The 20,842-nt window shown below is 37.8% G+C and overlaps 1 protein-coding gene across 1 annotated transcript in view; it reads left to right on the forward strand.

The window, feature by feature from the left end:
- ARID2 (AT-rich interaction domain 2) overlaps positions 1–20,842 on the forward strand; it is a 248,418-nt gene that overhangs the window by 116,197 nt on the left and 111,379 nt on the right. The window contains exon 4 of the mRNA XM_069094245.1: positions 17,651–17,784. Coding sequence (XP_068950346.1) covers positions 17,651–17,784 — 134 coding nt within the window. The remainder of the gene's footprint in view (positions 1–17,650; positions 17,785–20,842) is intronic.

Consider the following 20,842-nt stretch of genomic DNA (forward strand, 5'->3'; position numbering starts at 1 on the left):
TTGCATGCCTTTTAATTACCTTTTTCATGTAGGGAATCTAGTTGTTGAATTTATTTAGACAAGTGACTTTCTGTCTCTTTGCATTAGTTCATATTGATTTATACTCATGTGTTACAGATTTGGGTTTTTTGGTTAGTTTTATTTATTTTTTTGTTTTCTGTCTTTTAGTTTGGAAAAAGTTTGACCCTTCCTCCCCTCCCCCCAAAGTCTCACATACCTTCATGGTGACAGTAGTTCTGTATTAACTAAGTGTGAGTTTGTGGAATGTCCAGAAATCTGGAAAACCTTCTAATATAGGACTAGTCTATTTGTAAGTCATCGGATAATGACTCTAGCTAAGACCAGGCAGATTCATCACCAGATTCACAAAATCTTAGGAACCTTGGGTGTTCATTTAGCATATCGTTCTCATGTTATAGCTAAGGAAATTTAAGGTCCAGGGAGCTAAAGTGACTTGTCCCAGTTCACACAGTTAGTTAATAGCAGTACCGGAACAAAAGCTCAGATCCTACAACTCTAGCTTTTTTGATACCACCTTATACTCCCCCCAACCCCTTCCTCAGCCCACTTTGTCTTTCCCCTATTATTTTGATAACATAAAGCTTTTCATGGATACCTTAGGGCTGAGTTTTCCTAATACATAGGTTAGGAGTGAAGTACAATGCTAGAAATTTTGTATAATTTCAAGTAGGCTTCCCCCATAAATATATTTACTTTTTAAAATGAGCATAAATCATAATCAAAACAAGAATAATATAATGAATTTGCTCTGATAATGAATGCAAATCCGGTGATTATCTAATATAGTATACAAAAACAAAACAACTGTGAGACCCTTAGCCCTTCTAGGCTTCATTTTCTTTATGTGGAAAACAAGACATTTTACTAGACAACCTTTAATGTCCCTTCCAGCTTTAAATATATGATCTTGTGAGCCAAGGCAAGTTGAATCTTCATTTGGGCATTACCTGCCACTATCAAGGCCAATAAGCTTAGTCTGATGACATAAATTGTTTTGTTATGCTGCTTGCTACATCTGAACATCAACTGTATATAAACTTAAAAATTAAAATAACCTTTGAGAGTTAAATATGCTATATTATCCATTTTATTTTTGAACATCATTTATTTTCATAAGTGTAATACTAAATTCTGGAAACACAGACCCACCATACAATTTTTTCAGGATAGCAGCTAGTATTTCAAGAATTCTTTTTGGAATAATTCTTCTCAAGATAAGAGTTTAAACACTTTTTTTTAGGAAATAGATTTTATTAATTTTTTTTCTCTGTATGCTATCAGACTATAAGGTCTGGCGACGTTCCAACAAGCTACAAAGACTTCTAAGTTAGGTTGGTCATCTGGGGATCAGCCTAACTAAGTCCAGTGAGGTTTATTGGCAGATTCATACGTTCATAAGTTCAAAGCTGGGAGTTTCTTATAAGAGTGAAATAACCAAAAATCCTCATAGAAAATCTTTTGACATTTTCAACAATCATATTTAAGCTTCACTGTCTTACATTTCATTTCCACTGATTTTAAAAAGTGAAGTAGTTTTCCTTTGTGGCAGATAAATACATAATAAATTTGAAGAGAAAATCCATTGGTGCAAACTTACTTTAGTATAAGCAAATGCAATAGAGGCAGTTTAATTAATGGAAATACTAAAACATGAACTCTGAAGCCCTAATCCAGGAGGAATTTCTCATTGGGATGAAGGACATTCCCAAGATAGGAAACAATTTAAGCAAAGGCTGGGAAATTTCAGATTGTATTCAGGAGAGTGGCCTGCTTTGGTTGGGGCTTAAGTCCATGGAGGGGAAGAAAAGGATTAAGTAAAGGTAGTATGGTGTTAGATTATGAAGGGCTTTGTCACTGGCCTTTGACCTATACCAAAGAGTTTGAACATTATTCAATAGTTTAAGAGCAATCTTATGAATATTGTGCATTAAGAAGATCCTTCAGGAAATTACAAAGGATGAAATATACAAAAGATTGAGGGGTGAGGGCAAAGGTGAGTAGAACCATTAGAAGAATAAAGCATAGGCCAGGTGAATAGTAATGTGTTATACTAAGTTAATGGCAGTGGGATGATCATTAAAGAGATACTGGGGACATCATCTAGCACTTTAAGATTTGCAGAGTACTTTATAAATATTATTTTATTTGAACCTCACAATCACCCTGGGAAGTAGATGCTGTTAGGATCCCCATTTTCTAGAGGAAGAAACTGAGGCAGATGACGTTAAGTGACTAAAGAACTATTTAGGGTTTACATTATTCTCCAATTAAGTTTTACAAGTAATTTTTTTTATGACACTAGAATTTCTTCCAGTATCTTTTAAGAAAAAAGAGGAAGAGAAAAAACAGATCAAGACATCAAAAAAGTCTGAAAATTCGTACAGTGTAATAAATCCATTAACATCTTACCTCTTCAAAGGGGTAGAATGTGAATGTCTTCTCATTTCTCCCATGCTGCATGTTTGTTCTTTTAAATTTTCATTCACCTTTCCTTGTTTTGTGGTTGTGCTTTCCATTTGTTGTAGTCATAGTCTAAGTTTTCTTGGCTTTGCTTACTTCACTCTGCATCAAGTCATGTAAATTTGATGCTTCTCAGTATTCAACCTATTTGTCATTTCTCACCCCACAGTCATACCATAATTTGGCTGTTCTCCACTTGATGGGCAAAAACTTTGTTTCCAATTCTTTGCTATCCCATAAAGTGATGCTGTAAATAGTTTGCTATATGTGAGAACTTTGTTCTCATTAATAGTCTCCTTTGGGGTGTAAGCTCTAGATCAAAGAGTATGGACATTTTATTATTGTTTTCCAAACTTTTAATGATTTAGAGCTCCACAGTGTACTAATTTTGCCTGTCTTCCCACAACCTCTACAAAATTACTATTTTTTATCAAAGCTAGCAAATTTGCTGGGTGTGTGGTTATGCCTATGGGTTTTGATTTTCATTTCTTTTATTATTAGTGATTTGGAGTATTCTTTGTTAAGGTGTTTAATTGCTTGCATTTCTTTTGAGAACTGTGACCACTTAGCTACCAAGCAATGGCTTCTGGTCACAGACATGCATGCAAACACATACATACATGTATAAGGTAGCTTTCATGTTTCCCCTACAAGATTAAAAACTCTCAGAAAACAAGAGTACCATCTCATTCAAGGCCTTAAACATTTAACAACTGTCTAATTTATTAGCAAGCTGTTCCATTCTAATTGTGTTTTAAAATGTAAATTTTGAAGGAAAAAAACACATATCCCACTTAAGAGTACAAGTTTTAAAATGTAAACTCTTTCTAAGATTTCTAAGAAAACCAGTTGTATACTATATCCAACATTTGGGATAGGAAGTAGGCAAATAATATGAGGTAGTTGCCAGAGACATCTAAAGAATTTATGTAGTCCCAGGTGAATCATGCCATATAAGGAGTAGCAATCTCTAAATTTGTGTTTGTTAGCTTAGGGCCCCAAATAACATGTAGCAAAAGGCAATTTCTCTTTGTGCAAAAAAAAAAAAATATGCACAGGAATCATAATGCAGAGTGAGATTGCAAGCTAGGTTTCAGTAGGAAAATGTCTATGTTCTTTCATATGAGTTCTAAGTAAACTGTTATAAATAGGAGAAAACCACCAGCAAGAGATATTTGGAACAAACCTGTTCTGAAACCTAGAAACATTAATGCTAGTACTAGTGTGATATATATGTCACAATAATTTATAACTATGAGAGAATATTCATTGTGCTTTTTCTAAATAATTCTGGAAAAATATTGAACTTTGATTAGTCAGTGATTAACAGTTGAAATTTATTTTAATATATTGTGAAAATATACTTGAAAAATCTCTGTAAAATATCTATAATTGGTGATAAAGTTATTACATGTTATTTTTAAAATGTAGTATTTGCATAGAAAAATGCACCATTGCAATATATCATATTATATTGGTGATAAAGTTATTACATGTTATTTTTAAAATGTAGTGTTTGCATAGAAAAATGCACCATTGCAATATATCATATTATATATCACAATATGTGGAAAGTCATCCAGTTGGTCCATGTAGTTGCCATATCAGGGTACTTTGTAACAGTTAATGGAATTACTAACCTACATATATATCCAATAAGAGTTTGTTCTGTGAAGTTTAGATTCATTTAGAGGACTGAGCTTGAGCACCTACCGGGCCATATGTAGCCTCGAGGCCCCAAGTTCCCCACCCCTGGTTTATACTGTGCCTTAAATACAAAATAGAAATGGGGGGGAAAATCCTACATAGGAATTACACTCTGTTTCTATATGCTTGATTAGTTTATGAATGCCAGTATAATGTTTCTCCTATTATTCTCCTATGGCATAATATGTATATACTATACCAAAAAAATACACATCTTGAAAAACCCTAAATTCCAATTAGCACATGTTAGACATAAGGTAATAGTTGTATTTACTAAATTGCTCAATGTGGAGCCTTAACGCAGCTTTTCTTTTATCAACACTTTTTACCTATAAAGTATTTTTATTCAGGACAAGGAATCAGATATGGCTTAGACCTGCAACTTCATTGATATAGGGAACTCTCAGCTGAGGAAATTCCTCTGTTTAGCATGGTTTTTCTGCTTGGGTTCTTATAGAATTGCCTGGTGCACTAAGAGATTAAGTAACTGTAGCAGCAAGCACCCCAGCGTCCTTGCCAACACAGGTTCTTGGATTTGCTTTGATAAAGGAAAGCAACTCAAAATGGGTTAACAAGCTTCCTTTAATCAGTTGAACATATATCATTTACCTAGTTCTGGGGAAAAAGGTCAGCACCCTGAACTTCAGAGTATACAGACAGAATTATCAAGACAGAGAAACAGATGAAGTAGACAGTTTCCAAACTGTCCAACCTTTACATCCATACCAAATCAACATCTGGGTTTTTCAAAGCCGGGGGACTCTCAACAACGACTTCCCAGAGTTTCATCTGATCAAATCACAGAACATTTCTCAAAGTGAGCCCACAAAAACAAAGCTACACATCAGGGCTTATATATCCTTCGCCTGGCTCAGAGAATGTTAACAACCTTTTGGACCCACTGGCCAATCAAAAAGTATCTACTGAAAAACAAGCCTCCCACCCCAAGCTCCAGGTGCACTTTAGCCTAGAGGCAGGGAAGATCTTTAAATTTGCATTTCCATTACAGTGACTTGCCCAGAGTCACACTGTCAGTATTGGTTGGTTCTTGTCCTTTGTTCTCAGAGAGTACCAAAATGACATCACTATGCTACAGTCAAATTTCAGTGTGTCTAGCACTGCTGATCAGACCAATATGAGCTCAGAATGCTTCACCACAGGTCCAGCACAAATAATCCATGTGAACATTTGGGATGGATTATCTAAATTTGCACATCCTGCGTTTCCTTTGAGTTATTTCAATTCTGCTTTGCTCATAGAATATAGCACCTTCTCTGAAGAGGGCATGCCATGCTGAGTGGTCTGGTGCCAGTGACTTCCATGTCATACAGTCAGTTCCAAAGTTCTTAAGAGAGACCTTGAAAGTGTCCTTGTATTGCTACTTCTGGCCACCATATGAATGCTTAGCTTACCCTGTGTGAATTCTTCATAAGTCTTTTTAACAGGTGTACATTTTGGAGCAACTAGGTGGCACAGTGAATAGAGCACTGGCCCTGGAGTCAGGAGGACCTGAGTTCAAATTCGGCCTCAGACACTTAACACTTACTAGCTGTGTGACCTTGGGCAAGTCACTTAACCCCAATTGCCCTGCCTTTGCCCATCCACAAAGACACCCCCCCCCAAAAAAAAACAAACAAAAAAAACCAAGTGTGCATTTTGCATTTGAACAACATAACCAGCCTATCGGAGTTGCACTCTGAAGCAGAGTTTGAATGCTTGGATATTTAGTTTAAGAAAGGACCTCAGTGTCTGGTACCTAATTCTTCAAGGTTACCTTCAGAATCTTCCTAAGACAATTCAAATGGAAACAGTTCAATTTCCTGACATGACACTGGTAAATTGTCCAGGTTTCACAGGTGTACAACAATGAGGTCAGCACAGTGGCTCTGTAGACCTTCAGTTTGGTAGTCAGTCTTATACCTCTTCTCTCCCATACTTTCCTGTGGAGCCTCCCAAACACTGAGCTAGTGCAAGTAATATGTCATCCTCATTATGAATGTTTACATCCCTGGAAAGTACACTAACTTTGGATAAGTGACCTTATCCACAGCATTTAAAACTTCTCCATTTGGGGCGGCCAGGTAGCACAGCGAGTAAGAGTACCGGCTCCAGTGTTTAGAAGACTTGAAGATCGAATCCCGGGCTCAGACACTTAGCACCCACCCAGAAACACCTGGCCGTGTAACCTTGAGCAAGTTACTTAACCCCAATTGCTTAGGGGCGGCCAGGTGGCTCAGCGAGTAAGAGCACCGGCTCCAGTGTTGGGACGACCTGGAGATCGAATCCCGGGCTCAGACACTCAGCACCACACCCAGAAATAACTGGCCGTGTAACCTTGAGCAAGTTACTTAACCCTGACTGCTTAAAAAAAAAAAACAGACTTCTCCATTTGCTGTAATTGATGGTTCACGTATGTATGATGTGGTGGTGACTGATAGAGCACTTGTGTTTTCTTGGTGTTAATTGTTAGGCCAAAATTAAGACAAGCAGCAGAGAATTGATCCATACTTTGTTGCATCTCAGCTTCAGAGGCTGCATTGAGTGCACAATCATCTGCAAACAGAAAATCATGCACCAACACTCCTTCCACTTTAGTCTTGGCTTGTGGCCTTTTGAAATTGAAGAATTTACCAGCACTGTAGTGGCTGACCTTGATGCTGTGTTCGTCCTCATTGAAAGCATTTGATAAAATGACTGAAAACATCATGCTAAGAAGCATGAGATGAAGCACACAGCCTTATTTCACTCCATTGGTGACTGAAAAAGCACACGAGAGAATTGTCCATTATCCAGAACCCAGAGAAGCACGCCTTCATGAAATTGACATACAGTGCTGATGAACTTCTCCAGGCAACCAGATTTTGACATAATTTTTCATAAGCCCTCACAACTGACAGTATCAAAGACCTTGGTCAGATCTATAAATGTTGTGTAGAGACCTCTGTTCTGCTCCTCCCATTTCTCTTGGAGTTGTTAGACAGCAAGCACCACATCCGCTGTTCCTTGGCCCTTTCTGAAGCCACACTGGCTCTTAGGTAGATGACCATCTTTCAAGTGAAGGATCAGCCTATTAAGGAGGATTCTGGCAAGAATCTTGCCAGTAATGACTAAGAGAGAGACCCCCGTGATTTTCACAGGGCACTCTATTTCTTTACCTTTATAAAAATGGACAATGGAGGCATCTTTGAACTCCTGGGGGTAGCCTCCTCTTGCCAAAAAACCCTGAAAATTTCAGTCAGCTTTTGTAAGAGCAGTGGATCCTTTGTCTTGTAAATCTTAGCTGGAATAGAATCAGCATCAGGTGCTTTGCCGAACAAAAGGAGCCTAATGGCATTCAAAACCTTTTCTGTTGAAATTTCAGTTAGGGGGAGGGATTGCTGAGGTGAACAGCCAGTGGCCTCAGCATTGATTGATGATGATCTGTTGAGAACACTGTAGAAGTGTTCAGCCTGTCTCTCTAGGATTATATCCTTATCACTAATCAATGTGGCTCCATCTGCACTGGGTAATTGAGATGCACCATAGGTCTTTGGCCCACAAGTAGCATTCAGGACATCATAAAAACACTTTAGATTGTTACTATAGGCATAAAACTGAATTTCATCTGCAGTTTTACTGAGTAATATCCTGCTAGTAAACCCTGTGGAGTTCTCGTTTTTCATTTGGCAGTTGATGAATTTCCCCATAATTTTCATCAAACCAGTCTTGGTGTTTGCAAGTATTCTGACCCCAATGAGGAAATGCACTGCTATATACCAAGTCTCTGAAAGCTGCTCACTGCTTTTCTGCTCCACTGTTGCCAACCTTTGTGTTGTCTCAACTTTGCCTCCAAGTTAGCAACACACTGTTCCCTTCTCAGAGAAGTGCTCTAATCTGTTGACATTAATTCTTCTGGTAGTCATTTTGCCTTGGGGCCTCTGCTTTTATTGAACATGAATATTTTGTTTAGAGAGGATAAGCCTATGATCAGTCCAGCACTCTGTACCACACATTGCCTTCATCACTCTCACATCCAGTTTGTCTCTTCTACTTACACTAACAGTCTATTAAATGCCAGTGTTTGCTGTGAGGGTGCATTCATGAAGCTTTATTGCATTTAGGTAAACATAAGATAGTGTTGGTTATGAGAAAGTCATGAGATGCACGAGCCTTCATTAGTGAGTAACCATTGCTGTTGCTATTTCCAACTTCCTTTCTCCTTAAGATTCTATTACAGGTTTGGTAGTCTGAGCCTACTCTAGGATTAAAGTCACCCAGAATTATACGCTTGTCCTCTTTTAACACATTGATGATGAGGATCTCCAGGTCTTCATAATGATGATGGCATGATGTTTTCCTGCAAGTGTCAAGTGGCAATTGTATGTCATGAGTCTGTCATTCACTCCTTTGGGCAGGCATGCAAGCTTGTTGATTAGATTAGTTTTGATTATAAAACCTACGCCAACTTTACAGAACTCCCCTTCACTGTGGCCACTCCAGAAAAACATGTATCGAGCTCCAACTTCAGTAAACTGGCCTTCATTTGCCAGCCTTGTTTCACTCAGGGCTGCTATTTGGATGTGATACCTGCTGAGTTCTCCTGCAACAAGAGCTGTTTGTCTTTCATGTCTACTGGATTTTGTTTTTTCTATAAGTGTATGCACATTCCATGGGCTGATGGTGAGAGGAATCATGTTTGCAGATATTTTTGTACTTTTTTTGTGTTTTGACCACAGAATGGAATTCCCTGCTTGCTGTGGTAATCAGGCCAGTGTTGGGTAAGCAGACAATTTTTAGAGCCCCTTTTCTAGCCCCTTCCTACACCAGGAGGTGAGCGGTGTGATACTGAAAAGGCTGCTCAGATACCCAGGGGGCTGCTGAATTCCACTGCTGTTTTTGGTGAGAAACAACCCTATGGCTTTGGCCGCCTATGTACAGGAATGCAATTACAGCTCCCAGTGTATCTGCACCTGCTGCTTCATCACTTGCCTGTCGCCATAGGACTTTGAGATAGGTAAAATGGTAAACAGGTATGGGTGATGTCTTTTGATTCATGCTTAAATTGGATTTAAGTGAGGCACACTTGCATGAAGTTATCAGCCTCACTCTCTCCTCCAGAGTCATCACAGTCCAATGGCAGGACATAATCCAGACTACTGGTGATGACTTAAAATGCATAGTGCTAGTTAGCTTCAGTTGCTTTCATGGCTATTGGAACAAATTGTTCTCATCTGCCCATTCCACAAGGAGAAGTCTTCACATGCTTGTGGTAGACAGCTTCCTAACTCACCAATGGGTTTGAGACCCCTTGGTTACCCTCAGCTTTGTTTAACCTATCCCCCGAAATGGTTTACTGAGGTGTGGCTGCTGCACATGCTACAGCTTCTTGTAACCTCAGGTGAGAGTTAGGTGGAACATGTGGACAGCAAGGTAGAAAGCAGCCCTGAAAAGGGCTCAGCAGCCTTCATACCAGAGGTACTAGTCTTCCCTTGAACACAACTTACACCCCACATAGTCATTATATGTCAGTGATTGGGGCGGCTATGTGGCCCAGTGAGTAGACCACTGGCCCTAGAGTCAGGAGGACCTGAGTGCAAAAGTGACCTCAGATACTTAACACTTACTAGCTATGTTACCTTGGGCAAGTCACTTAACCCCAGTTGCCTTGCCCTCTCCCCTCCAAAAAGCAAAATCCCAAAAAACAATTATATTTCAGTGATGAAATGTGAACCCTTAACCCAATGACTGCAAGGCTGGCTCTTTAGTCACCTCATTGTACTGACTATCTTTGATTTTCATTAAAACATATTTAAATCTCTTGCAGCAGAGTGTCATATATAAAGTGGATAGTCTACAAAGGTCTTTGAAATATTTAACTCAAGCTTTTGATACATTTAAGTCTCTTTAAGGCATAGGAAGAAGAAATGGAAATTGATTAGATGTGTGGGGGTAAAGGAGAGTAAGTAGATAATAATGCCAAGGTTATAAACTATTAACAATAATAGATGAGTTCCACAGAGCAAAGGGGTTAGTAGAAAAAAATATATTCTATATTGGTCCTGAATTTGAAATACCATGTGGCATCCAGTTTGAAATGTCTAATAAACAGTTATTGATGGAGTATTGGAGTTCAGGAGAGATATTGGGGCTGGATATAGAGACCTAGGAATCAGATGAATAGAGATGACAGGTAAGCCCAGAGAGTTAAATAGGTCACCTTTATTTTCAGTTCTTCCAAGGTGTTATGGTCAAAGAAGAGGTATTTACTCTTCTCCTGGCCTGTGCTCTGGTCTGTGAGTGACCACCAAAACTTTTCTGACTTGGAACTGTGAGGAGAATTCCCTCTGTATTGTGCCTCGAGCTCCCCCATGCCAGTGCTCCTCTTTGATCCAGGATTGCCACCCGGGACTGCAACCCAGATCCAAGCACAGGCAAAGCAAGATAATCCTGTCTCAGAACCAGCAAAGAGATTCCTACAGTCCACCTCTGATCAATTGCTCAATTCCTGCACCATATTTGGCCCGAAAGCTCTGGAAGCAGCCACTGCCACCATCTCAGTTACCCCAGAGTTGGTTCTGGACTTTGCTCCTCTCTCACCCAGGTCTAACAGACCTTTCCTACTGCCCTTCTAAGTTGTCTTTGGCTTTTTTTGGTTGAGAAACCTGGAAACCATCACAACTGCCAATTGTGCTAAATGGCCAAATGCCAGTTGAGTGACCTGAGCCCTGTTTCAGGTTTGCTGGTGTCCTGGTCTGTGTGGGGTGCAGCTCATGTTTGACTGTGGTTCTCTCCAAGGTTTGTGCAACAGACCTTTCCTCTTCACCTTCCAGGTTGTCTTGGGCAGGAGTTTTGTTTCAGTCTGTCACTTTTTGGGTTCTGCTCTAGAATTTTAGGAGCCTTTTTTTACAGGTATCTTGAGGTGATCAGGAGAGAGCTCAAGCAAGTCCCTACTTTTCATCTGCCATTTTAGCTTTGCCCCTCTACATATAAATATGTCACCCTTAAAGAGTGTGTGTGTGTATGTGTGCGCGTGTGTGTGCGTGTTGTGTATGTGGGTAGAGAGGGAGAGAAGACCTAGGACAGACACTTAAATAACAATAAGGGGCATGTTATGGATGATAAACTCAAAAATGGTAAGGGAGCTTGAGAGCTGTTCAGAAGGAAATTGCAGAGGATATGTTGCTGGCACTGGGTGTAGGACTGTTGCATTAACCAAAAGGGATCCGAATCACAATCCCAATGTGAGGAGTAGCACTAACAAAGTAGAGCATGCAGCCATAGGATAGCAGGGATCCTGCCATAGCTCCAGGGCAAAAAGAGTTCTTTTGGTAACACACAGGCTAGGAGAGTAGTAAACACAGCTCTCCTGTGATCACACCACCTTGGAAGAACTGAAAAATTAGAGGCCCCAGAACTAGAGCAGCATGAAAAACCTGAAGCTTAGGATAGTAACCCCTCTATCCCAGGTGCAAAGTAAAGAAATAGGCTCAAAAAATGAGAAAAAATAGACAAATAAAAGAACGTGATCAGAGAAAGTTACTGTGGTGACAGAGCTCATATAAACACAAACTCAGAAGAGGACAGCAGTGTCCAAAAAAAAAAAAGCTACATACAAAGCCTCAAAGAAAAATGTGAATTGGTGGCTGGACCCAAAAAAACTCATAGAAGACCTCAGAAGTATTTTAAATATCAAATAAGAGAGGCAGAAGAAAAATTAGCAAAAGTAATGAGAATGATGCAATTGCATCAAAGAGTCAACAGCTTGGTGAAGTAACCAAAAAAAAAAAAACAACAGGGAAAAAGATATAACAAATTCAATGAAGAAACCAACTCCTTAAAAAGTACAGTTGGCCAAAGGAAAAGAATGGTATAAAAGCTTACTGCAGAAAATCCTTAAAAATTAGAGTTGGGCAAGTGGAAGCTAATGATTCTACTAGATAGCAAGAATCATTCAAACAAAATCAAAATAATGAAAAAAGAAAAGCAAAAAGGAAGGAAACTACATCTTGTAGACAATGAAGTAATAATATTATTACTAAACATATTTGCACCAAATCATGCAATATCCACTTTTTAAAGGAGAAGTCAAGTGAGTTGGGAGACCATAGACAGTAAAACTATACTAGTGGAGGACCTCAATTTTCCTCTCTCAGAACTCAGTAAATCTAACCACAGAATAAATAAGGAAGAAGAAGAGGAATAGAATTTTATAAAAGTTAGATGCTACCTTTCTGTAGAAAATTGAATAGAGATAGAAAGGAATATGCCTTTTTTCTAAGTGGTACATGGCACCTACACAAAAACTGAACATATATTAGAGCATAAAAATTTCACAACCAAATGCAGAAAAGCAGAAATTCTAAATGCATCATTTTCATTCTATAATGCAATAAAAACTCCATTCCATAAAGGATCATGATAAGATTGATTAAAAATTATTTTGAAACTATATAATCTAATCCTAAGGAATGAGTGGGTCAAAGGACAAATTATAGAAACAATAATTTTGATTAAAGGGAATGATAAATTTAAGACAACATACCAAAATATGATGCACCAAGGCAGTACCTAGTGGAAAATTTTATCTCTAAATGTCTACATCAATAAAATAGAGAAAAAGCAGATAAGTGAATTGGTCATGCAACTAAAAAATACTTTAAAAAAGAAGAAATAAAAAATCTTTAATAAAACACAAATTGGAAATCCTGAAAAATGAAAGGATTGATTAATAAAATTAAAAGTAAGAAAACCATTGAACTAATGAATACATTTATAAGCTGGTTTTATGAAAAAAATCCAATAAAATAAACTATTATTTAATTTGATTTACAAAAAGAAGAAAACCAGATAACTAGAATTAAAAACAAAAAAGGTATATTTAACACCAAATAAAGGATAAATTAAAGCAATAATTAGGAGCTATTAAGCTTAATTATATGCCAGTAAATCTGACAATCTAAGTGAAGTGGATGAATTTTTACAAAAATGTACATTACTCAGTTTAACAAAAGTGGAAATGTGATACTTGAATAGCTCCATCTTACTTAGCAAAAGCAATTGAACCAGCCAATATTGAACTAACTAAGGAAAAATCCCTAAGGCCAGATCGGTTTCCAAGTGAATTCTGTGCAGGATTTAAAGAAAAATTAATTCCTATGCTATATAAACTATTTGGAAAAATAGGTTAAGGAAGAATTCTACCAAATTCCTTTAGCAAATACAGTGCTAATACCTAAACCAGGAAGAAAGAAAACTATGGATCAATTTCCCCAATGAATATTGATGCAAAAAATTTCAATAAAATGCTAGTAAGGAGATTACAGGAATATTTCAGAAGGATCATATACCATAACTGTGGGATTAATCACAGGAATGTAGACCTGTTTCAGTATTAGGTAAACTATCAACACAAATGACCATATCGATGACAAACCAACAAATATCATAGTCATATATAAACAGAATAGATGTGGACAAAAGCTTTTGACAAAGTACACAACAGCCATTCCTATTCAGAATTGGATGGCTGCTTTTCATATCCACTCAAATTGTACTTTTTGCTAAATTCTTTGCCTAGAACCCCAAAGAATAAATATCCCTGGGCTTATAGGTTTTGTCTTAGGGTAAAATCATGAGCAGACTAGAACAAAGACAAATGGGGTCCATTGGGGAGCATTAGGATACCCTTCCTTCAAAAGCTGATCTTTAATCTTTCGTTTCCCTATCATACCATCCCTTCATCAGTTTAGAGCATTTAATAAAAAATAGACTGTTTCTGAACACTGAAAATTCTCCACAGTTGACAGGAACTTAAGGATTTTTTTTAATGTTCTTCATGGCATGTTTGTACAAAGAAGACACAAACAGGCATTTTGCCTTTTTTTTTTTCCTTTGGGCCACCTTTAATGGTCTGTAGTGTGTCACTGTATTATTTTCTAGTCTCAGCATTGTTATTGTTTTAAACCCATAATAAAATTTTCCTATATTTATATACTTGGTATATTGGCACCTAACCTTTCTCCATTTTAGCTTATCACCAGATATAAAGACAGTATCTCCATCCTCCTGCCCTCTGTTTTCAGTAATTGCTAATATACTAAAGACTATGGGTAGTTGTGGTGATAACCTAGAATTGGATTATGCTCTTCAGAACTTACTTAAACAGTAAACAAGGATATTTATTTCTTACCAATAATAGAGAAAGAGGCCCCCCCCCCCCCATATGGTGAACTATACCAAAACATACCAAAATTTTTATACGGATAATTTTAGGTCAATATATTCAGTGAGTCACTGGTTATAGTTTAACAATATAACAAAATAGTGGGTAAAATGTATGTGAAGTTTATAATTCCTTATTTAAGATTTCATATCTATGCATTATGATCTGTTGATGCATCATAAATAACCATAAAATGTACCGATTTTTATATACTTGATAGTGTCTTTAGTCTTTATTTTCTTCCTCACCTAACTGTTTAAAAACTTTTTGGGAATAGAATTCTTTTTTGTTTATTTTTTTTCAAATGCTTTATGAACTTCTGATTTGCATCATTCATTTCTGCCAGATTTTGAGTTGCAAATTTTCTCCCCGTTTTTCCCCTACCCACTGCCCCAAAACAGCAGTCCCACAGGATATCCCCTTCTCCAATCTGCTCTCTCCCATATTTTCTCCCATACCCCTTTTGACTTTTCCAGTGGATCTCTATGCCCCAGTGCCTGTATATCTTATTTCCCAATTACATGTAAAATAGTATTAATAGTAGTATGCGTGTATATGTGTATATATATATATATGTATGTATTTAAACATTTGATTTTAAAAGTTTGAATTCCAGAATTGTTACCTTCCTCCCTTGTCACCCACCCTTACTGACAAGATAAGCAGTTCAGTATAGGTTGTACATGTGTGGCTAATGCAAAACAATAACATAATAGATATATTGTAAAAGACTAACTATATTTCCCTCCCTCCTATCCCAACTCCCACTTGTTCTATTCTCTACTTTGATCCCATCCCTTTTCAAAAGTGGGTGCTTCCAACTTCCCTGCCCCTCAGCCTGCCCTCCCTTCTATCATCCCCCCTCTCATACCCTACCCCCCTACTCTCCTGTAGGTTGAGATACCCTATTTAGTGTGTGTTTCATTCCCTCTTCAAGCCAAATTCAATGGGAATAAGGTTGACCCATTCCCTTTTGCCTTCCTGTTCTTCCCCTCCATTGTAACCATTTTCCCTTGCCTCTTCTGTATGAGATAGTTTACCCCATTCTGTCTCTCCCTATCTCCTCTCATTATATTCCTCTCTCACCTCTTAATTTCACCTTTTAAGTATCATCCTTTCCTGTTAAGTTGGTCCTGTGCCCTCTATCTATGTACACCTGTAAACATACATACACACAATCATGTATGTATTTATATGCCCATATACCCTCACATATATACATATATATATATTCCCTTCAACTACTGAGAAAGGTTTCATAAGTTACAATTATTGTTTTTCCATGTAGGAATGTTAATAGTTCAACTTTGATAAGTTCCTCATGATTTCTTTTCCCTGTTTACCTTCTCATGCTTCTCTTGCTTCTTGTATCTGAATGTCATATTTTCTATTCAACTCTGGTTTTTTCAACAAGAATGCTTTAAAGTCCTCTATTCCACTGAATGACTATATTTTCTCCTGAAACATGATACTCAGTTTTGCTGGGTAAGTGACTCTTGGTTTTAATCCCAGCTCCTTTGACCTCCAGAATATCATATTGCAAGCCCTTTGATCCCTCAGTGTAGAAGCTGCCAGATCCTGAGTTATCCTGATTGTGTTTCCACAATATTCAAATTGTTTCTTCCTGGCTGCTTGTAATATTCTCTCCTTGATCTGGGAATTCTGGAACCTGGCTATAATATTCCTAGGAGTTTTCTTTTTGAGATCTTTTTCAGGAGGTGATTGGTGGATTCTTTCAACCTCTATTTTGCCCTCTGGTTCTAAAACATCAGGGCAGTTTTCTTTGAGAACTTCCTGGAGGATGATTTCTAGGTTCTTACTTGGATCATGGCTTTCAGTTAGTCCAATAGTTTTTAAATTATCTCTCCTGGATCTATTTTCCAGGTCAGTGGTTTTTCCCATGAGACATTTCACATTGCGTTCTATTCTTTCATTTGTTTGGATCTGTTTAACAGCATTTTGATTTCTCATAAAGTCATTAGCTTCCATTTGCTCCAGTCTAATTCTGAAGCAATGATTCTCCTCATTGAGCTTTTGAGATTCTTTTTCCATCTGGCAAATTTGACTTTTTAAGGCATTCTTCTCCTCATTGCATTTTTGAGCCTCTTTTGCCATTTGAGTTAGTCTATTTTTTAAGGTGTTATTTTCCTCAGTCAGGCTGTTGACTCTCATTTCATAATTTTCTTGCATTGTTCTTATTTCTCCTCCCATTTTTTCCTCCACTTCTCTTATCTGCTTCTTATGGTCCTCTATGGCCTGTAACCAGCTCGTATTTTCCTTTGAAGCTTTTGGTGCAGGAGTTCTGACTTCACTGTCTTCCTCTTGTCATGCTTTGCTCCTTTTTTCCCCAAAATAGGAGTCTAATGTTGGAATCTTCTTTCTGCTTTGTTTCCTTTGCCTGGTCATGTTGCCCCTCAGTCACTTGACCCCTGGGCTTTTTGCCACAGTAGGACTCTGCCACCAGACAGGGGAGCTTTGTCCCAAACACTGTGCTTTTCTCAGCTGCTGGAGGTATTAGGTGAGTGCCCTCTCTGAGATCTCCACACGCTTTTGCAAGCTGGACACACACCCCAGGTCTTCCACCCTAGACTTCAATCCAGATCCAAGCAGGTTAAAGGAAGAACAATTACCCCTCAGCCTGGTGCTTGGTCCCCTACACTCTGCAGCCCTGGAGCTGAAGCTGCCACGTAGCACTGGCTGGTTGTGCTAGAGTCTCAGCAGCTTCTTGCCCTAGGGGCAAAAGCCATGCACTCCCACTTACTGGGTCTCAAAGTCCAGATTGCACTGCTCTCACTTTGTCCTTCGCATCTATGTGTTGATAAATTTGGAAATGGCTGCAGGTGCTGCTGATCTGGAGTCTCTCTGGCCAGCAGCTGGTCAGGCCCGCCCTTGGGCTAAAGCCTCAGCGTGGTGCTGGGCTGGGCTCCCAGAGTGCTGCTTCAGCCAGCCAGGCTGTCCTCAGTGGGAGGTTAGCTTCTCTGTGTCATTTTGTGGGTTCTGCAGCTCCAGTGTTTGTTTAGAGTCCCCTTTTTACATGGATTGGGGAAGGTGGAAGCCGGATTCATTGGAATAGAATTTTTTAAAATGTTTTTACTATTTGACGTTTTTATGCCAGATTTTTTTCTTCTTATAATATAGAAAGCTTTAGTTCTTTTTGTTGAAGAGAGAGTTGATGATGAGCACAGAAACTATGGGAAAGGAACTAAACAAATAAAATGCTAGAAATGTCCAAAATCTTAACTCTTTCTTTTTCCATTTCAGTTATTTAGAAAAGTACGAGAAAGTTCATCACTTTGGGGAGGATGATGATGAGGTACCACCAGGCAATCCAAAGCCTCAACTTCCTATTGGTGCAATTCCATCTTCCTATAATTACCAGCAACACAGTGTGTCAGGTAAACAACATTTGTAAGAAAAATGTTATAGCAGCATAAACAGTGTATTAGTATATTTTGCTTGAAAATTTTTAGGTACATGTAATCTTAATATATACCTGTATATATGAAGAAAGTTCTATAAAATTTCCATTTCTTTTATCATATAATTTCTTTGAAGTATGCTGATAGTTATGAACTTAGTAGAATTTTAAAATAATAGTTTCTATTACTGTAGCATTTTACAATATAATGTTTTATTTGATTCTCACAACCACCCTATGAGCTAATACAGCTACTTTTTAGATGAGGAAATTGAGGCAGGTAACAAAAAAGTTATTTTTTTGTATAAGGCCATACTTCTAGGAAGTGGCAGAACTGGGATTCCAACCTAGGTTTTCTAATGATGTGTTATCATTCCATTGTATCAGTGGTAATTTTCAAATTAGGTATGAATGCCACATCAGAAGTTAAATTGCTGCTGTTCTTTGGACAAGTCTGGGAGTTAAGGAATATGCTTTTCCCTGTCTTAGGGGACTATCACTGTTCATATCACTTTCATTGGACTCTCTTTCCTTCTTGAAGCCAAGATCTATCAGAGATCATTACCCCTACAGTTCTTCCCCTTTGCAGATAGCATGGTTTGCCTGCTAAAAATGGGGCAGCTAGGTTGACCTGTTCTTTCTCCATCACTTATTCTTAGATCTGTTTTACTTGGGTTTCCTTTCTTCTAAACGGTAGATATTAGTCTGTGCTTTGCTGAGCCTTCTCCCTACTGTCAGCCTTTGGCTGTGTTCTTCCTACCTGACAGTCCTTTTTCCTTGGGTGAATATTAAAAAAAAATTGTCTCATTTAATACTTCTTTAATACTTCCTCACACCAGGTAAATTCACTTGACTGTCACTCCCTCAGTGTTTGAGGGTGGAAATGGGAGAAGGATTTAAAGAACTGGGGAAAAATTTTGGAGAAAACATTGGAGGAAAATTTTTTTGCCCTAACTCATGATTGCCAGCTTTTCCCTCTAATGGCCCTCAAAGTATATCATGGGATTTGGGACAAATTAGAGTTAGAAAAAGTGTAACTGAAGCACTAAATGGTTTGAGTGCTGCATGTAACAAAGTTTTTGGTTGAACTATACGCTAGTAAACTAGTAGTGTCTGCTATGGGCTTATTATTATTAGGAGGTATATAAGGTGGCCTTCAAGGAAGAACAGAATCTCCACTAAATTTGAAGCATAAGCATTTCACAGGATTATACCATTTAGTTTTTAAGTTTCTTTCTTACAAAACAATGATTGCTCGTATTATCACCGTGTTTTTTTTCTTCAGTTTTTACTTTGAAATGTGTGTTATTTCAGCTGCTTTATAGGTTAAGTAAAAACTTTTATAGGCCCTCGGAATATAACCATTACTTATGAAATTTTTATGAGCTAATAAGCATGTTCTAAAATTTCAAACAGCCAGCTTTATAACAATTTTAGAACAAAATGTTGGAATTTTTGTAGTTGAAAATTGTCTCTGTTCTGGAATATTTCTCTAGTATTATGGAAACCATAGAGTAGAATTTGATGTAAAAGAGGTTTGCTTGGATGCCATCCTTATATTTTATTTTAAATCTTGAACTATAAAAAAAGGAACCCCAAAACTTTGTTTTGCCTGTCTTACAGTAAGGTTCCAATGTGTTCAGATGAATGTACAATTTTCTCTAGTTTTGCATTTCCAAAAGATCTGTTGATTTCTTCTGTGTAAATTTTCCCCAAAATCACATACTTTTGTAGTTGGTAGATGATTTCATCAGTTTCTAGGGTATCTCTTTTCTCCTCTCTCCTCTCTCATATTTCACATACATTACTAATGATATAGAATTAAAACAGAAAATGATCAAAAGGTCATAGAATAATATGTCTCAACTAAATACTTAAGGGAATATATGCTTGGAATCATAAGTTTAGAAGCTTTTCCAAGTTCTTTTTCTGTCAGCATTATCCTTATGGAAACTGGGACTAGAATTAAGAATTATAGGTTGTATTGTTTTGCTGCCCTCTATTGGCTTAGCATGACTCAAAATTGCACCATAAAACTGGATAGCAAACTATTAAATTCACTTAATTTTATCAAGCAGTATTTTTCGGAGTTAGAATACAGTGGGTAGAGTTGAAGAAAACAAAAGAATTGTTTTTGATGTAATGATAAATGGATAATTGGGAAAGGTTACAAAGTAGCTATTATCTCCTAATTACTGTAGAATTCTGAATTTAGGATACCAAATCATAGTTTGTAAAAGTTTATTGACCATATGTTATCAGCAAAGAAGATACAGTATCTTTGCTAAATTACTCTTTTATACTAGAAAATATGCTTTCTTAACTGACCATATGTGGAAGGCACTCATTTAGAATATCTATATTCTTTTCACCAATGGAGTCTCATACACCCTATTCCCCCCAGTTCTAGGACAGAGCCTGTTTCCTGGAAGAAAAAGCTCAACCTCTGATCTCTAGAAGGCAGGTTTTCTGCTTAGACTTTGAATGGGGGCTAGATGATGATGATGATGATGTAAATTGTCTGGGTTCCCTGAGCACCCACTACTGCTCTGCACATTTGAGATAAATGTTTCTGCCTTATGTCTATAGACCTTGATCTTAACCCTTTCACCAATTTGTTGTTCTTTTCTCAGGCTTGCTGAACAGCAGAATATAAGATTCTTTTTTTGGTGGGGTGAGTGTGGAGGGTTAGACTAAGTGAGAAAGGATGAGTAGAATTGAATTGAATTTGAGTAAGGTAAAGATTTATCTTCAAGAAAATCAGAGGGAGACTGTTTTGGGAGTTTGTTTTCTCATCCTGAAGCTTGTCAAATACACTCACCCTGCCTTAACATCAGTGAGCTTTGAAATTCTCTGGGAAGGTTGGAAGATAGACTACCACCCTTTGGTATGACCTTGCTCCTTGATTCCATACACCATCATTCCCCATTATTAACAGACCTCTGTCCACCTCTCATGCTCTTGTCCTAAGTCTTAAGTGTTTGTATCTGCCCCCTACCCTTTTGTCCCCCCCCCCCCTGCCCTGCCCAAGAATT

Source organism: Petaurus breviceps, unplaced genomic scaffold (assembly GCF_028583685.1).
Source record: "Petaurus breviceps papuanus isolate PSGF00001 unplaced genomic scaffold, PetGlider_PUasm1.0 216, whole genome shotgun sequence".
In the NCBI taxonomy this organism is placed as follows: Eukaryota; Metazoa; Chordata; class Mammalia; order Diprotodontia; family Petauridae; genus Petaurus; species Petaurus breviceps.